The 26,729-nt window shown below is 37.7% G+C and overlaps 1 protein-coding gene across 2 annotated transcripts in view; it reads right to left on the reverse strand.

Annotated features, from left to right (window-relative positions):
* Positions 1 to 1,257: 1,257 nt before the first annotated feature.
* Positions 1,258 to 26,729, reverse strand: part of CDADC1 (cytidine and dCMP deaminase domain containing 1) — a 45,520-nt gene continuing 20,048 nt past the window's right edge. The window contains exons 5-11 of one of the 2 annotated variants that reach the window (XR_005782415.1): positions 20,015 to 20,584; positions 14,441 to 14,490; positions 10,956 to 11,125; positions 8,244 to 8,433; positions 7,323 to 7,432; positions 3,302 to 3,362; positions 1,547 to 1,578 (exon numbers count right to left, since the gene is read on the reverse strand). Coding sequence is in view for 1 of the 2 variants with exons in the window: in XM_040448397.1 (XP_040304331.1) it covers positions 1,505 to 1,578; positions 3,302 to 3,362; positions 8,244 to 8,433; positions 10,956 to 11,125; positions 14,441 to 14,490; positions 20,015 to 20,584 (1,115 nt within the window). In the remaining variant the exon portion in view is untranslated. Of the gene's footprint in view, positions 1,579 to 3,301; positions 3,363 to 7,322; positions 7,433 to 8,243; positions 8,434 to 10,955; positions 11,126 to 14,440; positions 14,491 to 20,014; positions 20,585 to 26,729 lie in introns of both variants that reach the window. The other variant, XM_040448397.1, reaches the window with a different exon arrangement.

Here is a 26,729-nt window from a genome sequence, read left to right on the forward strand (position 1 = left end):
ATGAATTTAAACATGTATAATTAATATATTGAAGCAACTGGGAGGATGTAAGCAAATCTCAGTATTTTCATATTGATAAATATTTTAAAATAGCTTCACTACTGGTTTTCAAATTCGCCTTAGTTATCTCTAAGGATATCTCTCCTCCCCTCTCTCAATATTTAAGGCATTTCTCAACTGGCTGGTATGATGACTTTGAACTCCCAGTGCACCTAAGCGGGCTGCTGTACAAATAGGGGCATGGGTCAACATTTGGATTCTCCTGTGTAGAGTTCCGAGAGACTCCGTTAGGAGGCCTCATGAGGCCAAGTGGTGTCGTGGAAGGGAAGGGGATGATCGCAGGGGCAAACCTGATTATCTCTGCACAGCCAAGGCAGGTGCGCCTCATGATGTCACATCCAGGCCCGTGGGCCATGGGCTATGCGCTCCCTCCCTAACTCTAGGAAAGTGCAAGACAGGTACCTTCATCTTTGGACTAATTTCCTGAAAGTTTCTCAGCAAATAAAAGTTGAGAGGTTTCACAAAGAGCAATTTGGAATGCAACTGACCTGACTGGCCATAATTTTACTTTCAAGATTCCCAGGATTCTTAAGGTTTGCAAATAATTTTTTAAAACCTTCCATTGAAAGCCATGAGACACTCTATTAATTGTATGGAGCGAAAAATGGGCAGCATTGGTGAATGGAATTCACAAAAGGCTAGTTTTCAATATTCCAGACTATTTCTTCACTGTTAACATCATAACCAAAGTTGGCAGTGTGAATGACTTCAAGAATCAGTGCTGCCTCAGAACAGTATTTTCTTCCTACTGCTATCCCAAATCAGTGATATAACACCCTAGTCCAACAAATCATTGTGATTTCTACATATTGGAAGAGTTTTAAAAGAAAATTAAGAATGTTGTCAGGAATATACTTTTATAATGGGGATCACGTATATCAACTTCATTTTTATGATACTAATTATGATTTAATTAGGATTCAATCCTAATTAAATTCTGATTATTAAAAAGCTTTAGGTATAATAAATGTGAACTTTTGGTGAGCCATACACTGACTTAAAAATGGCCAGGTCATCATTTACTTCCCTGGAGCAGTTTACTAATTATCACCTTCATAATCTGAAGGAATTAATATTTTTTAAAAGGTGTAGAATTCTCTGCTGAGATGTGACCCCAGTGAACCAGCCCCTCTAAAAAAATTGGCTAATGTAAAGCTAAGACAAGGAGAAATTAACCTCAACAGGTGATTAAATTGATCTCATTAAATTATTGCTACCTCATTTAATGTAATAAAAGACCACACCACTATATTCTGGAAAACAGACAAATCTAAAATAAAAATATTGTCGTTAACATCATTCATATGGTGATAATAAAGTAGCTTCCTTAAATTTTTTTCCAGTTATTCATAAAATCCATCCTTATTTTCTGAGTTAACAAGGCTAGAGTTTTAAAAGTGCAATAAAAGTTCTTGAGGCTTCACTCCAGTCTAGACAGGACTTCTTAGCGGTTCCCGAGACACAGCTTTTTGCTTTGGTGCTGATCTTCACCGGGAGGTATGGGTCTCAACACACCGTCTGGCGTTCAAGAATAACTCAATGTCAGGAAAGTTTCACTTCAAATACGTGGGTATTTGTTAAAGTCATATAGGTTATAAGATCAAAATAATGTCTAAATTCAAAAGGAACACTCATGTTTATTTTACCTTAAAATTCTCAACTGTTGAAGAACAGACTCCAGAAAACTCACTCTGGTAGTACAGTATCTGCCCTACTGACGAGCAGGTTCACTCAACTCTGAAATCTTTACTTTAAAAGGGCAAACATATGCTATACAAATTCTACCTCAATAATGCTGTTACAAAATTTAAAAAGAGACAGGAATATTATTTGTTGCTATCAAGCACTTGTTCCAAAATATATATAAAACATGAACTTGCAGTTCAGTGAACAGTCACAAAGTAAACCAACATGTGACCCTAACCCAGGTCAATAAATAAAACATTGCCAACAAAGCAGAAGCCTTGCTCTTGGCCCTCCCTATCGCAACCTCGCCTTTCAATCTCAGGACTGCTAACCGCAGCATGTTTTCCTTTCCTTGGTGATCTAGGAATAATAAATCCTAGATACAAGCCCTTTATTGATGATTAAGTGGCAAATATCTCCTATTCTATGGCTTGCCTTTGTACTCTTTCAATGACATCTTTTGATGAACAGATGTTCTTAATTTTAACATAGATAAATTAATTCATCTTTTTTATGGTTAGTGCCAATTGTGTCCTTTCCCTAACAACAGGGAATTATTAATTGACCCCCTCAAACACTGTTATTGAATACACATTCTTTAATCAGATCCACATGTATTTTTCTTTGCATTTTTTTCTCTTTTTTTCCTGGTTAATTTTTTTAAAAGATGGAGTGGGTAGGTATTTTTTTTCCAGATTACAAATAAAAAATACACTACTTGAATAAGTAAAGTTAATTCACAACACAGAAAATCAAGATATTTGCACGGAAATTATAGAATAGGAATTCTTTTCACAAAGACCTTTATATTTCCTAAGTTTTCAGGGTAATCAAATCATTGTTATTATCAAAAAAATTTTACTTATTATAATTAACTTCCATTTACCTAGAATCCAAACAAATAACATAGCTAATATTTAAAGATAATACTGTATAGCAATAACTAATGTTCAAAATTATGTGGCTAAGGAATTACAAGATCTCCCAAAGATGACATTACATTAAAAATATCTGTGTTAATATGCAAATAATAAAGCTTTGAAGACTAGTAAGTAATTCATTTTTGGTAGCTGAGATGACTTTAGTTAGATTATTGAAATAACCAGAGCATTTCCTTTGTCTGACCAATCTCTGCAAATGTGCCTTTACTCTAATAAAAAAGTATATATCCTCTAATTTGGCCTTAGAGCCATCTGTATTAATTATACACATTTGTCCTTTCTAACTGTCCAGCAAGCTTTTGTTTGGTATAGAAGAGCATTGTTGTTTACTCTTTCATATAAATTTAATTTATATATTTAATTTGTGCATGATTATTTGTATTAAACTGCAGATTCTATGGGACTGATTATAAACCAGCACTTTCCATGGAATCTAGCATATAGTAGATACACAAATGTTTGTAAACAACTTGAATGGCAAAAATCTAACTTGCAAAAAGAAAATGGTCTATCTACAACCACAATTTCAAACACCTGATCATTAAAACTCACTATGTATCCTTCCTTCTTAGCAACAAGAGACTTAGCTTAATAAGAGACTTTTAAATACTTACTCTCTCTGCTTTCAGGCTCATTTTGTTCACCCACACAAGCTCTTGATGGATTCAGCTGCCACTGTAAAAGGGTACAAACCTTTTATTTATATGTTTAAGAAGGATTTAATAAACAGCATTTCAGCACCCTGTTGTCAATATCAAAACATTTTTTTTTTAATGTAAGGAAAAAAAAAGCATGTTCATACCAACCAGTCCCTATAATGACCCTAAATGACCCTGAATGATATGACTTCTGGGATCAGAATCAATATTCTTAGGGAAGGAATTTTTTTTTTAATATGGAATTTATTGTCCAATTGGTTTCCATACAACATCCATTGCTCATCCCAACAGGTGCCCTCCTCAATACCCATCACCCACTTCCCCCTCCCTCCCACCCCCCATCAACCCTCAGTTTATTCTCAGTTTTTAAGAGTCTCTCATGGTTTGCCTCCCTCCTTCTCTAACTTTTTTTTCCCTCCCTCTCCCCCATGGTCTTCTGTTAAGTTTCTCAGGATCCACATAAGAGTGAAAACATATGGCATCTGTCTTTCTCTGTATGGCTTATTTCACTTAGCATAACACTCTCCAGTTCATTCACGCTGCTACAAAAGGCCATATTTCATTCTTTCTCATTGCCAAGTAGTATTCCGTTGTGTATATAAACCACAATTTCTTTAACCATTCGTCAGTTGATGGACATTTAGGCTCTTTCCATAATTTAGCTATTGTTGAGAGTGCTGCTATAAACATTGGGGTGCAAGAGCCCCTATGCATCAGCACTCCTTGGGTAAATTCCTAGCAGTGCTACTGCTGGGTCATAGGGTAGGTCTATTTTTAATGTTTTGAGGAACCTCCACACTGTTTTCCAGAGTGGCTGCACCAGTTTGCATTCCCAGGAAGGAAGAAACTTTAAAGATCCTTTACTTTCATTTTAAAGGTAAAGAAGCAGAAGACCAGAGAAGTGTAGTGACTTGCCCACTAAGGGCAGCAACAGAATTAGCATCTGAGTTTGCCTGTGCCCAACACTGTAGAGTTTCCACCACACCACATTCCATCTCCAGGTCCTATGGCATCTTATAACAGCCAGAGAAGGCTTAGATATAAAGAGAGAAAGTATGACCAAGATAATCTTGCCTTTTAGGATGGTTATATCACACCATATACCGTATCTCCTCTGATTACAGTTTTCCATCTCAACCGTTCAAAAAGAAATAGGGAAGCCTGATTGTTCTCAGATAGTACCAAGAAGCGTGGGGCAGCTGAGAAGAAAAACTGAGTGTAATCAGTACGTCACGGCACAGCCTTTCCCTTCTCACTTGGCTAGAAATCCCCATCATCAGAATTACTAATGACTTGACCAAAAAGGCCTATTAGGGCACTATGTCTAGAAAGGCACAATTCAATGTGCCTTCTGTAAGTATCAATGAGTTCATCAAACTATCATGATTTTTGAGGGGGAACGAGATACAAGACAAACATTTTTCCATGGGTAAAAAAGTCTTTGGAAAGGGAGGACATCTAGAACTGGTTGGTTGCCTATAGAAATGGGATGGTTGGGATTAGCACCAGGAAAAAGAGGACTTACATGGGGTGGAAAATTACATATGAACTTAAAAAAAAAAAAAAAGGCATGTTTCAAAACATATCAAACTACTAAAATCTATTAATTTTGGAAAAGTAAAAACTAATAACACTGAATCTATATTTAAGGATAATCATAAAAAGACTATTTCTAACTTTAAGAAACTTAGAAGCCATTTAGGTGCCTCACAACAGGAGGATGGTTAAATAAGTTATATCTGTAAGTTAGAATATTGTATAACTATTTTTTTTTAATTTTTTTTTCAACGTTTATTCATTTTTGGGACAGAGAGAGACAGAGCATGAATGGGCGAGGGGCAGAGAGAGAGGGAGACACAGAATCGGAAACAGGCTCCAGGCTCTGAGCCATCAGCCCAGAGCCCGACGCGGGGCTTGAACTCACGGACCGCGAGATCGTGACCTGGCTGAAGTTGGACACTTAACCGGCTGCGCCACCCAGGCGCCCCGAATATTGTATAACTATTAAACATTATTTTTGAAGAATTCTCAATGACACAGAGAATACAGCAACATGTTAACAGTAGTATCTATGAGCTGTAAGAGAATATCTGTTCTTCTTTACATCCTTGGTCCTCTAAAATGAGCATATATTACTTTCAAAATAAATAAATTTAAAATAAGTAATATGACCTAATAGAGAAAAATGTACATGTATTAAATAGAAACAAAACAAAAGCTTCTGAATAAGGACATGGGTCTACACTGGTAAAATCTATTCTTGAAAATACTGTTGCTCAGCCCTAGCCTAGTTTGCAACAATCCCACAGAACAGAATCACTCATCTCAAGGTATATGGTAACACCTCAAGGAGAAAAGCAAGTTTTCCAAACAAAATTAATTTCAATTTGCTTTAATCTTAAAAAAAAAACAATTTTTTGGACATTTCTATACTACTCTTGACAATCTAAAAATAAGTATAACCATTATCTACATTCAAATTTAGAATGAATACTAGTTCATGTTAGTCTCTGGTATTTATTAAAAAAAAAAACAAAAAACAAAACCTAGGCATTTAGCTAACCAGGGAGTTTAAGTCATTTACATAATATTGCAAACCAGGCCAGATGAGGGAAAAGAGGAGAAGGAGGAAAAGGAGGAGAGAGTTAACCTTCACCAGAAGGAGCACAGAGAAGAATCGTGTGCACCTGAGTGGGGTACTCCTGTGGGTCTTGGCCCATCTCTGCCGAGGGGCCTCACACCCTCTGTCTTCCCGCCTCCCTCTGCTTCTCTCACCCTATATCTTACATTCTTCTGACCTCTTCATTGTCTTTACAGTGAGAAAGCTACTCAAATCCGCCAGTAAGCAAAATATTTCAGAATTCACTTAATCTGTCTGTCACAATCCTGAAGAGCTAGGTCATTTAATCTTTATGGAGAGAATGTGAAACAACTATTTCCTTCTACTCCTCAGGAGGAATGAAGAGACAGAAAACAAAAACACAAAACCAGAGATTTCTCTTTGACTAGCTGGATGTAAGTTTTTGTTTGCTTTTACAAAAGAGGCACCTTGCTCATCTCTCCTTTCTTTCAGGGCCCTCCTTTTTTTAAAAAATCATGAAATTTAAATAAAACTGGAAATAAAAAAAACAAAAATAAATGACAAAAATAAAAAGGGTAAATAGTTATGATACTTCATACACACAAAACCTAGGCAATATGCTGTTATAATTCCAAAATTTTTAATATAAATATATAAGTATATGTATACACATATATAGACAGTTTATTATTATTATTTTTTAATGTTTTATTTATTTATTTGGAAGAGAGAGAGCAGGAAAGGGGCAGAGAGGGAAGAAGAGAGAGAATCCCAAGCAGGCTTCACACTGTAAGCACAGAGTCTGATGCAGGGCTCGATTCCACGAACCATGAGATCATGACCTGAACCGAAACCAAGAGTCAGAGGCTTAACCGACTGAGCCAGCCAGGTGCCCTAATAGACACTTTAAAACATATCTTTTTGGTGCCTTATATGTTCCAGGCACTCTGGACTCAAACAGGAATGTAAATTTGAAATTTATAAATAGTTATATGCCTTTTATATCTACCGCAAATTCTTGTATATAAGTGTTACATTAAATGCCAGAGTTATCATTAAAAATCAACATATGATTCTGGAGAGGGGATCTTTTTGCTATATAGAACACTGGGACAACTGGTAAACTTTGGCTAGAATCTGTGGATGAAATTATCAATGATAATTTCCCAAGTTTTGTGGCTATATCATGGTTTTGTAGGAGAATCTACCATTTGAGGAAATATGTAATAAACTATTTGAGAGTGATCTGGCTATCATTTTTTTTTAGTATTTTTTTTTTTTATTTTTGGGAGAGCATGAGCAGGGAAGGTGCAGAGAGAGGGGGACAGAGGATCCGAAGTGGGCTCTGTGCTGACAGTCTGACAGCAGAGAGCCCAATGTGGGGCTCGAACTCACCAACTGCGAGATCATGACCTGAGCCAAAGCTGGACGCGCCACCGACTGAGCCACCCAGGCGCCCCAAGAGTGATCTGGCCACCATGTCAACAAGTTACTCTCAAACGTTTCTGAAAAAAAAAAGTTCTTTGTAGTGGTTTTGTAACTTTTCTGTATGTTTGAGATTGTTTCTAAAAAGTTTTTTAGGGGCGCCTGGCGCTGGGTGGCTCAGTCAGTTGAGTGTCGGACTTCAGGTCAAGTCACGATCTCACGGTTTGTGAGTTTGAGCTCCACATTTGGCCCTCTGCTGTCGGCACAGAGCCTGCTTTGGATCTTCTGTCCCCCTCTCTCTCCGCACCTTCCCCTGCTTGCTCTCTCTCTCTCTCTCAAAAATAAATAAACCAGAAAAAAATTTTTTTAAAAGACTAAATAGTAAAATAAAGTTCTATGTTTTCCATGAAGTATCTCAGTACTTTTTCTGAAACATCAAATATTAAATCCCTTCTATCTTTTCTAATTTTTCCCATGAGAAACGTGTCGTGAGTGCACGTGTGTGTGTGTGTGTGTATTTGTGTGGGTCCCTGTCTTTTGGGTAATCCTAAACTATTTTCATCTCTATTTAGCACTCCAAACCAGAAGGGTGAGGGAAGAGGCGGGTGAGGGATTTTCTTTTGTTAGCCACCAGGTGGCACTAAAGGGTCCACCAATTCAAGATCTGTAAGGTCAATAATGTGCAACTTGTTACGGACATGTCGATTCATAAGACAGAGATCCTAAGCTGAAAATCTGTAATTAGATGAGTAGTTGCACATAAAAATAAACTCTGTGATAATAGTTTGTTGAAAGTCTTTAAAAGCATGGGAATCACTAACTAAAAATATTCAGCAGGGTAGGTAACAATATAATAAAAAGTATACTTGAAAAAAATGTGTATCTACTTACTGTAAATTTGCTAACACCCTCAAGTTCCCCAAATCTCATGTAAGAGATGTCTGCTTTCTTTTTTCCAACATCTACATCTCCTGCATAGATTTGTTTTATGCCTGCACCTTTAATTAAAGGTACACACTCATCACATGGGCACTTTGTGACAAAGATCATACTTCTTTCTTCTGGTTTTATTTCTTGACACCTACAAAAAATTTATAAGTATTAGGAAGGTAGCTTCCACAATGATAGTTATATTTTAGAGAAATCTTTAAATACTAAAACTGAGCTGCTTTTAAAACAAATTTACAGCATTATAAACAACAATAAACTTTATTCTTGCCAAATTAGTGAACATACAAAATATATAAACTCATAAAATGTTAATATACAATCTGAACATGACAATTATTATAATTAAAATTCATTCATTATTCTAAGCAATTGGTAAGATGTTCAGTATTAGATTACAAATAAAAACAGAAAAAGACACTGAAAGAGAGAGGGAGGAAGGGAGGGAGAGCAAGAACAATGGATAAATAAGAACTTTGTAATACCAGAATGAGGGGCTAGAAACTCTCCTCTTTGAGAGTTTACCATGAGAGATTAGACATTAGCTCATCATGGTAGCCAAAGGATCTAACCCTTATCTAGTATCGACTGGTCATTTAATAAATGCTTATTAAATTGATAAATTAATATTAAAATTCTGCTTTGAGTTATAGTTCCTTTATTCCCTCTCTGAGAAAGGATACTTTATTTTAACAAGCGTTTGGCTTTGACAGATTCATACCTCCGCATAAAGTAAGCAAGTAAACCCGTAATGAAGAGCACAAGGAAAAGAACAGAGCAACTGTTTGCTGAGGGAGTTTAGGACCAAGAAATGCCCTCATCTGAAGCTACGGGGATTACACTTCCTGGTTCTGTGGTTTCCGCTGCTCTCGGTCAGCTGTCCTACACAACCATCCGCCTTCCATATTCACCTCCCCAGTTCAGACTCATTCTGCTTGCCTAGACTAGGGCAACAGAATGTTATGCATCTGGTCTATTTAAATAATATACGTGCAACCTAAGTGGTAGGGTGGCTCTGCCAACGCCCTTCCAACTCCCCACTTTTAAATTCAAAGTCCTCCCTTGTCCAGCCCCAACCTACTCCCACATGCTCCACAGTCCAGCCCAACTGGAACACTCATGTTCCCAAACACACAAGCATTTTCCTACTTTCTAGACCATTGCTATGCCTGAAGCAAGGATGGCTTCCCTTCAGGTAAGCCTCTTCAATTGCCACAATCCTACCAGACGTTCAGAACCCAGCTCAAATGCCAGCTCCTCCTTAAAGCTTTCCCCCTTCACTTCCCCTCTATCTGTAGCAGTCCATGAATTTCCACAGGACTTTGTGTTGGCATTTCCCAGAGAACCGATCACCTTGGCTCCAAAGCACTTTTCTATCCTTCTGCCGCATTATAAGCTCCTCAAAGACCAAAGCCATGTCTCGCTCAGTTTTGAACCCCCTAAGATCACTCCCTCAGTGGTAATGACTGAGAAATGTTTGTGGAAATGATCTAAATGAACACCAGAAGGAGGTGATGCCAGTTATAATCTCTCACCAAAACTATGTTAAAGCAACTTGGTTCATGGTAAAATCTATATATTCCTAAGTATATGCGTTCTAGGTTTAGAAAACAAAGGACATCTTACAACTGAGAAAGTGGAAGACCCTAAGGACAAACACCAAGCAGTTTTATATTGGAGAGAGAAGGAAGACAAAAAACAAAACAAAAACAGGCTCGCTCAGCAAATTTTTTTTTTTAAATATATGAAATTTATTGTCAAATTGGTTTCCATACAACACCCAGTGCTCATCCCAACAGGTGCCCTCCTCAATACCCATCACCCACCCTCCCCTCCCTCCCACCCCCCATCAACCCTCAGTTTGTTCTCAGTTTTTAAGAGTCTCTTATGCTTTGGCTCTCTCCCTCTCTAACCTCTTTTTTTTTTCCCCCTTCCCCTCCCCCATGGGTTCCTGTTAAGTTTCTCAGGATCCACATAAGAGTGAACACATATGGTATCTGTCTTTCTCTGTATGGCTTATTTCACTTAGCATCACACTCTCCAGTTCCATCCACATTGCTACAAAGGGCCATATTTCATTCTTTCTCATTGCCACATAGTACTCATTGTGTATATAAACCACAATTTCTTTATCCATTCATCAGCTGGTGGACATTTAAGGCTCTTTCCATAATTTGGCTATTGTTGAGAGGGCTGCTATAAACATTGGGGTACAAGTGCCCCTATGCCTCAGTACTCCTGTATCCCTTGGGTAAATTCCTAGCAGTGCTAGTGGTGGGTCATAGGGTAGGTCTATTTTTAATTTTTTGAGGAACCTCCACACTGTTTTCCAGAGTGGCTGCACCAGTTTGCATTCCCACCAACAGTGCAAGAGGGTTCCTGTTTCTCCACATCCTCTCCAGCATCTACAGTCTCCTGATTTGTTCATTTTGGCCATTCTGACTCGCTCAGCAAATTTGAAGGTGTGGAGGATCTCTGGCAATGGCCTCAGTTCAGACAGCCCAGACCAAGTATATCCGAAATTATACTTCTGAGAAGAATATTTCTTAGAATTAAAAAAAGAAAATAAAAAGAAAGAAATTATAGCTAAAAGAAACTAATTTCAACTAACCCTTGCTACATTTTAAAGAAAAGACATGCAAACAAATTTCATACCTAAATGTCAAGGCATTCTGTTCCGCATGTACAATGTATCTGAATTTCCTTATTTCTCTGTCTTTCTGTTTATCATCCATGTGTGGGAAATCAGCATACTCGGACCCAACAGGAAAAGCATTATAACCGCATCCTATGAAGTACATGGCACCGGTTCCATCCCAACTCCTCTGTGAGAGCAAGCAAACCAACAAAGCCGAGCTGTCAACATAGAAGGGCATCTGGCAGTGTATTTAAAGCCTGGCATCACACTTTATATAACCAATTCCATTTTCTGTCACCAAAAACAAAAACAAAAAAAACATACGATCCTACACCCTCCTGCTGCAACATGGTTTTATCAAAGCTAAATTTCAAGAAGTCTGATCATTTCTAACGTATAATCTCAAGGCAGTCCTTGGTGTTAGCTATTAAATACCAGCTTGTTTAATTCACAAATTGTTTGCCTTGATTCAGACATCTTTCCCCAAATAGATTATAAGATCCTGGAAAACAGAAACCATGCTTTATGCCTCTTTTTTATGCCTTGAAGTACACCTATTAGAGTGCTCCACACATAACAGGTACTCCATAAGTAATTGTTAATTTTGTATATGCTCTGTGCTGTTCTACTGGTTAGCAAACCAGAAATGCTGAAAATATTTTGAACAATTTCAACTATTAGACTAAAAATATGCTGTAGTGATATTGCTGGAAAATAAAAATGCACTTTCCTTTAACTTCATATTTACTGTGTATTTATTTATATTGTGTATATATATTATAAAATAATATATATATAAAATAATACATATTTAATGAATCTTTTTACTTAAGTGGCTTTTTTAATTTCTCATGGTCAATGGCATATTAGGTATAACATGAATGCTTTCAGTTACTAGAGTGAAATATTTTATACAGCATAAGTGTTTATAATAATTTAGAATATACTATAAACCACTAAATTTCAATATATTATAACTACTCATGTGATAATATCAACATACTCATTACTATGACAGCTTGATAAAAATCATTGTTATGATGAGCCAATAAACACAAATAAAATGTTATCTCAATAATAATAATAATAAATTATTCTTGGGGCGCCTGGGTGGCGCAGTCGGTTAAGCGTCCGACTTCAGCCAGGTCACGATCTCGCGGTCCGTGGGTTCGAGCCCCGCGTCAGGCTTTGGGCTGATGGCTCAGAGCCTGGAGCCTGTTTCCGATTCTGTGTCTCCCTCTCTCTCTGCCCCTCCCCCGTTCATGCTCTGTCTCTCTCTGTCCCAAAAATAAATAAACGCTGAAAAAAAAAATTAAAAAATAAATAAATAAATAAAAATAAATTATTCTTGAGCATTTACTAAATGTCAAACATCATGCCAAGTTTTTCGTGTATTATTTCATTTAATCAATCCTCACAACAATCTAGGCAGTAGTACTATTACTTTTCCCATTTTACAGATAAGGAAACTGAGGCCCAGAGAGATTAAACTTGTCTGGGGTTATAAATGCTAGTGACATAGCCAGAATTCAAGCCCAGGTTGCTGGACCCCAAACCCATGTCTTTCCACTTTACCAGGCTACCTACCATAGATAACTTGACTGGAAACTTAAATTCTCTACAAAGCACTTGAGAACCACATGTTAAGCCAAAAGGCTGCTGGGCATTCATGTCAACACAAATGAGAGTTCCAGCCATTGGCCAGGCACTGTGATGGGAATACAGCTGCAAGCAAGACAGGGTCTTCCTGCCCTCACAAACTGGAGATAAGAACCTGTGCACATAATTTCAACTGTGATGAGCATCATAAATTAGGTGCACAGAATGCTATGGGAGTTTGTGGCAGAGGAACCTATTCTATTAGGTGGTTAATAGGTGGGGCGAGTTAGGTAGAGTCAAGACATCTTTTGAAGGTGGAATTTATAGCACTTGGTGATTGATTATATATGTGTAGTAACAGGGAATGGTAATGGTGACCACTGATGAAGGAATAGGTTGGCAGGGAAGATACTGGATTATTGGCTAGGTTGAACGTGAGGGCCTTATGATACATCCAGGGAAATAGTCAAATTAGTTGCCATGAAGTCTACTGAAGAAGAATCTAGGCTCCCTACTCACCTTTCAGCTAGCCTTATAGTTACTAAGTATCTCTTGATCTCACGCCTTTCCAACCCAACCCCACAACTCTGAGGCTTCATCATCTCCTTTTTCTTAACTCCCTATTTGCTGTCCAGCCCCACTTCATTCTCCTTATGATGTAAATCTGATCAAATTATTTTCCCACTTAAAATATTCTTGGATTGCACTGTCCAATACAGTAGCCATTAGCCACATGTGGTTGGTCTGAATTCAGAAGCACTATTAAGTGTAAAATACACACAGGACTGTGAAGACTTAATACTCTCCCCAGATGCAGAATATTTTATTAATAGCTTTTATGCCAATTACAGGTTGAAATAATATCTGGAAAAATGATTAAATAAAATATATTCTTGGGGCGCCTGGATGGCTCAGTTGGTTAAGCGTCCGACTTCGGCTCAGGTCATGATCTCACAGTTTGTGGGTTCAAGCCCCGCATCAGGCTCTGTGCTGACAGCTCAGCTCAGAGCCTGGAGCCTGCTTCCAATTCTGTGTCTCCCTCTCTCTCTGCCCCTCCCCTGCTCATGCTCTGTCTCTCTCTGTCTCAAAAATAAATAAAACATTAAAATATATATATATATATATATTCTTAAAATTAATTCACCTGTTTCTTTTTTTTTTTTAATGTGGCTCCTCGAAAATTTATAATTATGTGTAACTTGCTTTTTATTTCTACTGGTTAGCACTAGAGTATCCCACTGTAGAAAGGATAAACTCTCTGCATGGTATGCAAAGTGCTTCGTGGTCCGGTCTAATTTTTTGCTACACTAACATACAGATAGTGTGCACAATACTCCACTATGCACACTACAGCACACACTACACACCAAATCACTTGAATTTTCTTAAATTCTGTCTTGTACCCTCTACCTTTGCCTATTTTCCCAGTCACGCTAATTTGCTCTGCCTGATGCCTTCCTACGCATTCTTCAAGACTAATAAACAGCACCCTACCTCCTCTAAGAATATTTTACTCATTTCTCCAAGCAGTGTAGAGATTTCTGCTCCCTGCCCTCCCAGTGTCACGTTATAATTACATTTATATACCAGCCCCTTTTTCGTTCCCCCGTCTCCATTAATAGACTATTTAAGGCCACCAAGGGCAGGAAACGTGGTCCTTACCTCCCCACTGTTCATTGTGGCACAGCGCCTACCCTGTGGAAAATGTTTAATAAATGTTTGCTAAATCAATTAATCTACCTAGACAATTGTTGGGGGAATGATCAAATATTTATCGAATTTAACAAATGCACCAAAATGAAATATTAACCCCAATGGATCGATAAAATATAATGCACTTAAGATTGAACTAGGTTTAAACAAAATCAAGGTTAAATGTTTAAAGAACTATTTTCATACTTACAGATTTTCCTTCTGCCCAAATGACGGCTCCAACTCCAGTTTTATGATCCTCTGAAAGATAAATGTCATTTAACACAGCAAAAATCAGTGATTTGTTAGTTTCAGAAATATAAGTTTCTAAAAACAGTACATAGTATTGAAACATAATTCACAATGTAGCAGCAATCCTTGATATCTTCACTAACTACAGAAATAAATACCTTTTTATTACTAAATAAATTTGTGTAGTAAAAGTTTACCACTAAAGTAAATACTTTCAGGCATGGAATATGGGAACCAGGTACTAAATAACCATACAGTGTCATTACCAACCCAATCACACAGGATCTATATGCTGAGCTCATTACAATGGCAGTGCCCACAGTCAGATCACCGCAAAGCTGTAACCAGAACTGAGGGTAATTTTATAGATTCTCCACCAACAAATCAGTCTCTAAAAGACTATTTCTAACAGATGATGAAATTGACTTAAAAAGAATTTTCTGAACTAATGAATTTAATGTAACAATAATTCACAACAATCAAATCTGTCTTCTAGCATTTTTTACACTCTAATCATGGAAAATACATTTTATGGAAATATTGTTGCTAAGAAATAAAGCTCAAACTTATAATACAAACAAAAGCAAGTTTTATGGGCTTTCATACCTATATGAAAGTCCTTTTCCTGACCTTCAGAGTTTATCTCAATGGGAAAAGAATGCCAACTTAGTGAATGATGCTCATTTCTAAATCAAGTGGCAGAAGTTATAAACATAAGGTTACAATTTCCCTGCAGAACCAAAACCTCTACAACAAATAAAGCTGTAGTTTTTAAAACCATGAATCTGAAACAGAAAGTTTTAAAAAACCAAAATAGAAATGCTGCATATCAAGGATTTACTTTTTCCTTTTACTAATACAAAGATAAGTTTCAAATTTCTAAAGACAATTATACAGTAATTATGAAAACCACAGTATTTATCAAAATCTTAATAAGGGACTGATGTGGTTAAGCAGGTCCATTTACACAGAAACAGTAACAATCTGGGAATTTACTCTAGGGCATTTTCATATTGGTAAGGATTAAATGAAACTGTAGTTTCACTCCACAATTTCCTAAAAGTTAATCCCTCCAATGATAACTTCATTCCATCTAGGTATTAAAAACTAGTTTGCCTTACAAATAAGTTAATTTTTAAAACTTACGATACTATAATAAAATTCCCCATCTTCAGTTCAAGCAAGCTCAAGTTTTCACAATTATATCACAAAGCATTTGTGTAATTTATTTTAAGCACTTTTTACCCATTATCTCATTTTTACCGTAAAGTTAAAGCAGATAAAATTTCCTTTTCTAGATGAGAAAACAGGCAAAGTAATCAAGTGACTAAAATTTAGCCCACTAAATGAAATCTACCCCTCCCTTTGACATTAAGAATTTTGTAACAAAGATTTCCCTTTATTGAACGCCCAAGTGGGACAATGCTGAAAAGTTCCTGTATTCATGAAATTTATAGTCTGAAGTGGGAGACAGACAGGAAGCACCCATGTGCTGTGCTTGTGCTACAATGGAAATGAACCCCATGCTGAGGAATGGAGGGTATGGGAAGGCTTATTCTAGAGTGGAGATTCATGGAAGAGATTTTGCTGTAAACAAAACTTTGTTCCTTCCAAGACGTGCAGAGTATAACCTAAGGGTGGAAAAGAATATAATTATGGCTTTATGCTCATTTCTAAGGCAGGTGGCAGAAGTTATAAATGTAAACAAAAACCTTTAAGTAAAACTATCCTTAATACATGTACAAACCTGAAACAAAAAATGAGAGACTGAAATAGAAATTCTTCATATGAAGAGTCTATTTTTCCTACCATCAACACTAAGTATTTTTCATGTTATGCTGTTTTTAGTCTCAGGAGCCACTTTTTCTGTTTCAGTCTGGGGACAGGCTAAACCTTGTCAGGAGGGGAAAAATGCAATTTTCCCTCAGTATGTGGCTCTACTGCCTTTCTAAGTTTAGTTAAACCAACAGAATATTCTTTTCTATGTCTCTTAAAATCAGAATAAAATTTTATCCATGTTAGATGGAGTAGATTTCACACAGCTCCAAGGTCGGATGACAGATGAGGTAATTTCTCAAGAATCTTTTCATGTCTGCAATTTGTACAGACATTGCTCCCCATAATCTGCTCATTCACAGGTTTTCTTTCTCTGTATACCTTTGAAGAAAAAGGTCAACTTATTATATTCACTGAGCCAAATTTCTGAGACTCCAATCACCAAAAGTCAGAGAACTCTTCAGCCCACGATTCTGGAACACAGGTGTGGTTATTTTAGCTCCAGATTCTGTGGTCATGTCAGCATTTGCCCAAGTGTGGTCCACAGCCACTTCATCAGAATCACTGCATGTTTGTTAAAAGGAAGACTGCTGGCTCCCAGGGAAATCCCCTGAAGTGACCTCTCCAAAGACTTCAGCCAGGGCTCAGGAACCCACATTTTTCATGAGCATCCCCTCTGATTCATAGGCAGACTACAAGTTGAGAACCACCAAGTTACGATCTGAAACAGTTAACTTTCATGGCTTCTCCAACCTACTTTCATCATCAATGTTGTGGTTCAGGAGGAAGGCATAATCCTCAGCTTTGAAAAACACTTAGTCTAAGGGAAAATGGGACCCCCAAAAAAGATTTAAAAATCACACTTAAATCAGGTAGACAAGATGCAATGCCCTCCTCTTTTCTCCCCTCTCTAGAGTCTAAATGAATTTTGTCACGTTTTTGCTACCTCATAGCTTCCTTTAATGACACCTCTGTGGATCCTATTTATTCATCATTTAAAATACAATTATTGGGGCGCCTGGGTGGCGCAGTCGGTTAAGCGTCCGACTTCAGCCAGGTCACGATCTCGCGGTCCGTGAGTTCGAGGCCCGCGTCAGGCTCTGGGCTGATGGTTCAGAGCCTGGAGCCTGTTTCCGATTCTGTGTCTCCCTCTCTCTCTCTGCCCCTCCCCCATTCATGCTCTGTCTCTCTCTGTCCCAAAAATAAAAAAAAAAATTAAAAAAAAATACAATTATTAAGCGCCAGCTTCTCAATTACTTTTAGAAGTCTGTTGTTAGAGGTTCTGGAATTCATTTCACTCATATTTTTAAATAAAATGGTTTAATGAAATGGTGTCTTCACCTATGGAGTGAAATAAAATCAAAGTAAACTGAACAGTGTGAAATTAAAAGCCTGAGTTGTTAGGACACTCCATCAGGGGCTATCTACCTTGCCGGACTGCCCTCAGTGTTAAATAAGATACATATATAAATTGCCCGGCTCTGTGCCTGACACATTCTAGGTGCTTAATAAATTGTTACTGTTATATAGGTCCAGTATTTCTCATCTGAAGTCCCTTTTATCAAGGTTTGTTTTTTTTCTTTTTTTACAGCTTGATGTACTTATTTCATGGTCACACCTAACCAAATATTTAGTGCAAATATTCATACATTCTACTCCACATGTATGTGTTTGATTATAATGCACTGTGCCAGACCCCCTGGAATGCTGTGTCATATACAATACATGTACCATATTACTTTCTAAAATCTGAAAAATTCTGAACTCCTTTTCATCTGGCTCCAAGAATTTTGGATAAGGGATTGTGGACCATTTAACTTTGGATATAAAAAGATTTCCTTTATCCACTCAGCACATCATGCTGAGCATTAGTGCTAAGGAAAAACTGTCCCTTCCCTGGGAGAGCAGAGAGTGGAGTGGAGTGCATGACAGAGAGTTGCATCCTATTCAAGATTTGGGTTCCAGGCAAAAAAGCCATCCACAATAAAAAAAATTAACCTGTAAAAATCTTTTAAGTTACCCATCAAGAGCAGAAGCACAACTTCATGTATAAAACTCCGCACAGAAATAGTAGATACATTTATAGAGTATCTTATGAAGAACAGAGATGCAAATTTCTATCTATGCATTACTGCACCTTTACACAGTGGAATCCTACATGGCACGATGAGATGTTCTCCTATGAGAAGAGGTACTGAAATCAACTAAAAGAACAGCAGATTCCGATCTCCCAGCTTACGCTCACCCTGGAATCAACTGAATTCCAATTAGCAAAGGAGAATTAATTAGTGAATTATAGCTGTAACAGCTGTTCCCATTTACGTTTCTGCCCTTCCAGTATGGTTTAGAGAAAAATCATTTACAAGGCTGTTTTTGGCAAAGAGACTAACGTGCAGCCCACAATACAACATAATTACATTAAATCAGTCTTTTACATAATTGTTTGGAGTCATATAGCTTGTGCCTGTAGTAGAACCACATTCTTTAATAAGAGTTGAGTGATGATTAACCCTGCTGAATGGCAGAATCCCTTGCAGAACTTTAAAAATTCATAAGCCTAGGCCACACCCTTAGGAAGCTCTGTTTGGTAGGTCTGGGTTGGAATTTGAGCATTTGGACTTTTAATAAAATATTAATTGTGATTCTGAAATGCGGTCATTGAAGATCTCCATTCTACTGAAAGTACTTTGATTGTGGTCTTTGTTTAGAATATACTGCAGACCAGTGGTATTTGTATGGACCTTTTCTTAAGATTTTCTTTCTTCTTCTTTCTTGGGATAAGCTAAAAAAATCCTCCATTCACCAAATCTTACTCTACTGCTCCTCCTGCCTGTATTTTTCCTCCTTATTTCAAAGTCACATTTAAAAAAGGGATCAAGATTCTACTTTGAAAAAATCTTACATCTGGTAAGATGTGAAAACATTGTTCTATAATTAGAAATACAGATGCCATCTTTTATCACAATAAAGAAAATTCCCAATAGTTTCCTTTTTCACATATACACTCATGCACAACTTAATAAAGTTAAAAATGTTTGATTTCTCAACTTGCTGATGGAAGACATACCAGCAATGGGAAGAATTTGTCAATATTCCTTTACTTTAATTCTGTTATTTTGAATTCATTTTTTATTATAAAGATTTTCAAAGTTTTTATTAAATACCGAATACACTGGGGCGCCTGGGTGGCTCAGTCGGTTAAACGTCCGACTTCAGCTCAGGTCATGATCTCGCAGTTTGTGAGTTCGAGCCCCATGTCGGACCCTATGCTGACAGCTCAGAGCCTGGAGCCTGCTTCGGATTCTGTGTTTCCCCCTCTCTCTGCCCCTCCCACGCTCATGCTCTCTCTCTCAATAATAAACAAACATTAAAAACATTAAAAAAAAATACCAAATACATACAAAATACTGAAGAGTTAATTAAAAATGAATGATTTTTGGTTCTCTTTCTCTTTTTGTCCCATCTCTAGTGGAGAGCTCAATGAACAATGAGAACACAAAAGCAGGAAGAAGGTCCTACATAATCAGGCCCTGATTTATAAATGTAGCACTGAATATAAGGCCTCAAGGAATCCTAAAACTGCTCTGAGTTGTCTACTCAAGGGTCTCGCTAACTTCTACACATATGACCAGCAAAACTTCAGTACTAAGAAAGAGTAAATGAACCCTACCATGGATGACATGAATACCATTTTACTTCTGAGACAAATACAACCCAATCAATCAGCCCCAATTTATGCACTAAGCATGTAACTCACCAGTTCGATATGCCAATAACCTGGCCTGAACCATGCAGTGCCTTGCAATTTCTTGTGGCAAACTTTGATTGTGAATTTCATTAATCTGTTCGGTATTACCACAATAAAATCCGTAGTGCTTAAAGTTGGGCACACTGGAAGCTACTGTGGCCAAAAGGAGGATAAGGTCTTTCATGTTTTGCCTTAGATTGCTAAAGTATGGATTTTCACAGAGGTTCTCCAAACCTATAGTCATCAGTATTTGCTTATGCATGTCTTCATTTGGAACCAAAAATAACATTTCAAATTCTTTTATTCTTTCTTGTTTACATTCAGAATAAAAGTCAACGTTAGCATCCGGCAGTGTTTTTGCAATTTTTTGAATAAAGTCACATTTGTAAGAGGTCTCCTCTACAAACTGCACCATATAACACACCAAAGGCTGAAGTAAGACACACACGTGGGCCCGACTGTTTGACTTCAACCTTTCCACTGCTTTGGCATCTAACTTCGCATCTTCAGAACTAGAAGCCTCAGTAAGCAAACTTATTTCTGGATCAGCAGGCCAGTATGAAATTCGGTTAACTCCAGCTGAAATACAAAATATGAAAGGTAGTTATCAGACACATGCTGAAGTTAAGGGTTTTCATGATAAATCCACCATATCACTGTGGTAGATCCAGAGGTCCCAATATAATAAATGTCCATTATGAAGTCAATTTTAATATAGGCAGAAGGTTGGCAAACTACAGCCCATCGGCTAAATCTGTCCCATTGCCTGTTTTTGTACAGCTGGCAGGTTTAAGAATGGATTTTATAGTTTTAAATAATTGCAGAAGGTCAAAAGAATAGTATTTTATGACACATGAAAATTTTATGAAACTAAAATTCAGTGTCTATAAATAAAGTTTTATTGGAAAACAGACTCACCCGTTCATTGACATAGTCTCTAGCTGCTTTTGCACAACAATGGAGTAGCTGAGTTGAATATCTGTACAGACACCATATGGCCTGCAAAGCCTAAAATATTTACTATCTAGCCCTTCACAGGAAAAGATGGGTGATCCTTAACAAAGCTCATGGAAGACACTTGTGGAATCACTGGCTTTGCCAAAGTGTGCTCCCAGAGCCCAGTGCCAGGACTAAATACCAGAGTCCTACAAGTAATCAAGTGGCTGCTTTTAGAAATATCAGAGCCAACAACTGATACTGTCCAGAGTTTGTATTTGAAATAAACAATTCATCCATATGTGAAAAATGTACCTATGCTCTGAATTCTTCCTCTGGGAAGCTACTCTAAAAAGTTATTCTAAACAGAAACAGAAAAAATTCATGCATGCATATATTTAGTGCAGCACTGTTTAAAACAGTAAAAATATAGAAAAAATCTAAATGGCTAAAATAATGTGAGGGCAACAGTGTGTGCGCGTGCGTGTGTTGGGGGGGATGGGGAAACAATATTAATTTTTTTAAGTCCACAAAATTAAAAACAAAACAATAAACTTGGAATTTTCAATGTGACAGTAGGTTAGTAATCTTTAATATACAGAGAAGATTTTAATTCATTAACAGCACATATGAATTGACAAGAACAATAAGGCCTCGAGAAAGGCAAAATGATATGATCGGACAATTTACAAAATAGAAAACAAAATTAGATTACAAACAGATGAAAAAAATATTTTGCATTTGAGAGGGAACAATGAGATGCCTTATACAGGGTACAGCATTAAGCATTCAAATGTTCATTAATTAATTAGTCGTTTACAAAGAGACCCCTTTGCTAATATCTCCTGCAATTTCAGCTAGGAAAGAGACTTTTTACGATTGTGCCCAGAAGCGAAAAGACAGATGGCCCATAAGGTGTCCTACATTCAAAGTAACAGATGAACTAAAAAATCTTAGTTGAACAAGCGCACATTTCTATCTACTCCCTGCTACTCCTGAGTCTTTCTGTGGCTTGGGTTATAAATCAATTCTGAAGGCCTTGGAGCTAATATTAGAAGTTTCCGGTGGCTGCATTTCACCTTCCCCCTGTTGGGAGTTCTCATAATCCATTTCCTACTCAGTAGTGATAGTCAATCTTTCATCTAAGCATCTGGTTGCTTCTAGTAATCCTGACTTAAGGAGAAGAGAGGATGACTAGTCTTTGGACAAATGTTCATGTACCAGTGGCAAATGCTACAGCAGAGGTTTTCAGATTTGTTGGTTTGTTTCAGACTCTGTTACACTCTTAAAATTAATGAGAACCCCGAAGAGCTTTGTTTATGTAGATTGTACCTACTGATATTTACTGTATCAGAAAATTCAAACAAATTTCAAAAAATATTTATTAATTCATTAAAGGAACAGAGAACCTACTATATATTAATATAAATAACAGTTTAATAAAAACAAAAACAACATGTATTTCCCAAAACAGCAACAAAAACTAGTTGAAAAGAATGGCATTGTTTTAAAGGTTTACAAATTTATTATTTAGCTTAACAGAAGATAGCTGGGTTCTCAAATCTGCTCCTGCTTTCAATCTGTTGTCATAGGTTTTCACTGAAGTATATGAAAAGTATCCGCCTCACAAAGATGTGTAGTTGAAAAAGGAGTATTTTAACAGCCATTTCAGGTAAGTGAATTTTCTTCTTTCATACTACATAAAAGTTTGACAAGGGATAATTTCTTAAAGGTTAGTTACAATGTGGAATCTGGAATATAACAACAGACTTTTTGTACAATTATGCTAAAGTCCATTGGTTTATTGTGCACTTAGAATGGCACTTTCGCTCATGCATGACTTTGTAGCACCATGCATTGGACATTTGGAAATACTGGTTTACTGATTTTATAATATTAAAAAAAAAAAGTCCTATTCATTAATATTACCATCACTGATATCACATCAGAAGAGTCTTTAAGTGTCGGGAAGCTACATGTTGCTCATGATGGTGGATATGAGTTTTTCAAAATTCTAATTTTCACTTGAAGACTCAACTTTTTTTTAAGTTTTATTTATTTTGAGAGAGTGCATGCACATGAGTGGGGGAGGGACAGAGAGAGAGGGAGAATCCTAAGCAGGGCTCAAACCCATGAACTGTGAGATCATGACTTGAGCCGAAACCAAGAATTGGATGCTTAATCAACTGAGCCACCCAGGTGCCCCTTGAAGACTCAACTTTTATTATTAACAAATACTATCCGTTGTTTTGAGAGAATGCTGCCAAACAGCCAAGTGTAAAGAATTAAAGTTTGTTAGTTCACAGTGTGTTCAATGAAAAAAAGTGGACAATTCAGTTCATAACATAAGCATAAAGAGTTAGGGGTCCCCAGAAAAAGAAAGAGAAGTCATTTTAGGCCCCTAGCTCTGCTCCTCAATCTATGCCTTACCAGCTCTAGTCTCCCCAGCACTTCTTGCAGAACTTCCTAGGAAGTGTCAGAATTGCAAAGAAATGCAAATGGATTTAAGGGGTGCCTGGGTGGGAGCTCAGGTCATGATCTCACGGTTTGTGCGTTCAAGCCCCGTGTGGCACTCTGTGTTGACAGCTCAGAGTATGGAGCCTGCTTGGGATTCTGTGTCTCCCTCTCTCTCTGCCTCTCCCCCACTCGCACTCTGTCTCGCTCTCTCTCTTTCTCAAAAATAAACAAACATTAAACAATTTTTTAAAAAATGCAAACGATTTTAAGGGAACAAAGGGAATGCAAAAACTAACAATCTCTACCAAAATAGCCTAATCATTTCAGTCAAATAATTCAGTGGTAAAAACTCACAGTGCTGTTTCAAAAGTAAACAAGGCCCTGCACTCCCTAACAGAGATAAGAAGCCCAAGACCCCATCCAGCTGATACCAGCTCTCAGTGCTTGCCCATAGCCCCTTATTTGCTGCAAATAGTTTCCTTTGTGTGACAACTCCACCAAGGATCTGCCTCATAAACTCCAGTTAGTTTGGATACAATAACTCAAACAGCTGCACCCAGTAAGTGGTTTTCCTTCAGGCAACCTTCATACTCAGGTTTGTAGGGCAAGTGCTTTAGGCCCACCTCCTATTTTTTTCACACCGAATATTAAAAAGATGTGTACTCAAGGGTTGGGATTTAATAAAATTAATAATTTTTACTGTTTCATCACAGACATTCTTACATGAAACTCTCTTTTTTTTTAAAGTTTATTTATTTACTTATTTGAGAGAGAGAGAGAGAGAAAGAGAGAGAGAATGAACAAGCAGGGAAGGGGCAGAGAGAGAATCCCAAGGAGGCTCCATGCTGTCAGCACAGAGACTGATGCAGGGCTTGATCTTACCAACTGTGAGATCATGACCCGAGCCGAAATTCATTCAGACACTTTACCAATTTGAGTCATTGAGGCACCGCATGAAACCCTCTTTTTTAACTCCAAGTTCGTGGCCTTGAAGAGTACAAGGACTACTATCAGCTTGATTCATACTACGGCAACAGTAGTTTTACTCATCATTGTTTTGGTACTATTAGTATAAATGTAGTATCATTATGAAAACAATTTTATCTTGTGGACCATCAAGAATCCAAAAACCACATTTTGAGAACCACCATGCTTAAGAAACGTTTCCTTTAACTGACTTAATAACTTCATTATAGCATGGGGCTAAACCATGACCCTTCCCAAGATAAAATATATAAGCCTACGATAACTGCAATTTTATTTATATATGGGCTTAGTACTAACACGAAAGCATTTCCATGGTAGGTCCTTCCTGATTTTCCACACTTCCTTTGTTTTCCCAGGTTCAAACGTCTTAAATCAAAGACATGAAGCAGTGGTGAGTTACTTGCACTCCCCTATCTTTCTAATTCTTTCCTTCTAATTCTGATTCTCTAACAGCTCTGAGGCTATTAAGAGGGCTTCCAGCATAGTCAGCTTAGCACAAAACACAACTATGTTTTATTCATTTTTCTCCCTTGACTCTAGGAGAGATCAGTCAACACATATTTTGCTCTTTTCACATTCTTTTCTTTCTATATCAATGCCACCATCTCCACCTATTTTATACCACGTTTACACCCGGCCTAATGAGCTCTCAACCTCCTATCTTTCCGTGTTTCAATTCAGTAATAAAAAATTCAAAAGTAATAATAGAAATTTTAATCATGTTACATCCTGCTCAAGAAGGTTCAGTGGCTCCATATTATTAATAATAGGGTTTATAGGTCAATTAACACAAGTGACCTAAGTAAAATGAATATCCAATCTGCACAATCAATTGGTAAAAAAAAAGAAAACGGAAAAACTGTCCCCACCACTCTCATACCTATCTCTCTACTCATAACAGCAGGGAAAAGACTATAGAACCCAGTGGTATCTGTGCTCTACCTGCTTGAATACTTGCTGCAGGCCAGTAGGCTCTAGCCATGTGACCATTTCTTCTGGAAGTGCTTCCACCTGTAGCTCAAGGGCATTGCCTTTACTATGGATCTGGTCTTTAGTCTTAAGACTTTCATGTAAATGAAAATAGCTCTCCCTCAAAACAAGTGTAGGAACTCTGTTCTATAAGACAAAGCCCAAAGGCCATACAGTTTTTCAAAGTTCTCCACTAAAGTCCCAACCTATCATTTTAAGCCACCTGCCACTATTCTTACCAATAATAATTCTCCATTTCAAACCACTGACTCCCAAAACCTTGCTTCTCACAAACTGATGACCTCACATGTGCTGTCCCCCTCACCAGGAATGTGTTCTTCCTCCTCTACATCTGACCCATCAAGATCCAGCTTAAGCCCCAGCCTTTCATAACATGCCAACCTGCATGGATCACTATTTTGCTTCTCAGTTCAGGTATTACTTAACAGCCTCTATCACTCATTTGGTATTTGATGTGTTACATTAAATTGTAACACAAATAACCCAAACAGCAACTTGAAGAAGAGGATTAATAACTATGTAAGCCCTTTTATTTCTCCCCAGAAGCTCTCCAAACCCATCTTTTTGGGTTTTTAAGAAGGCCTCATTACAGAGGCACAACTGATTAAATTACTGACACTGGTAACTGAACTCAAACTCCAGTCCCTCTTTCCTTCCGAAGAGGTCTGAGGAGTGAGGTTGAGATTTCCAACGCTCTAGTCACCTGGTTAGCTCCCCTGGCAACCGGGCCCCCATCAGTGGTGTTTCCCAAAAGCCACTTCTCTAACAAAGTCAGGTGTGTCTGAAGGGGGCTTGTCAGGAATAACAAGACACCTCTATCACTCTCATTACTCCAGAAATTCCAAGGCTTTTAGTCGCTCTGTGCCAGGAATGGGATGAAAACCAAATATATAATTCATATTCTCAGTTAAAATATCTCAGTTAAGGGGCGCCTGGGTGGCGCAGTCGGTTAAGCGTCCGACTTCAGCCAGGTCACGATCTCGCGGTCCGTGAGTTCGAGCCCCGCGTCGGGCTCTGGGCTGATGGCTCAGAGCCTGGAGCCTGTTTCCGATTCTGTGTCTCCCTCTCTCTCTGCCCCTCCCCCGTTCATGCTCTGTCTCTCTCTGTCCCAAAAATAAATAAACATTGAAAAAAAAAAAATCTCAGTTAAAATATGTAAAAGATATAATATTTTTTAAATGGGAGAATGCCTGCATACTTACCTGGCTACAAAACAGAATCATAAGGGGCACCTGGGTGGCTCAGTTGGTTATTTTGGCTCAGGTCATGATCTCATGGTTCATGGGATTGAGGCATGCGTCGAGCTCCATGCTGAGCACAGAGCCTGCTTGGGATTCTCTTTCTTCCTCTCTCA

The sequence above is a fragment of the Herpailurus yagouaroundi genome, unplaced genomic scaffold, assembly GCF_014898765.1.
Source record: "Herpailurus yagouaroundi ecotype Mexico unplaced genomic scaffold, PumYag 197, whole genome shotgun sequence".
In the NCBI taxonomy this organism is placed as follows: Eukaryota; Metazoa; Chordata; class Mammalia; order Carnivora; family Felidae; genus Herpailurus; species Herpailurus yagouaroundi.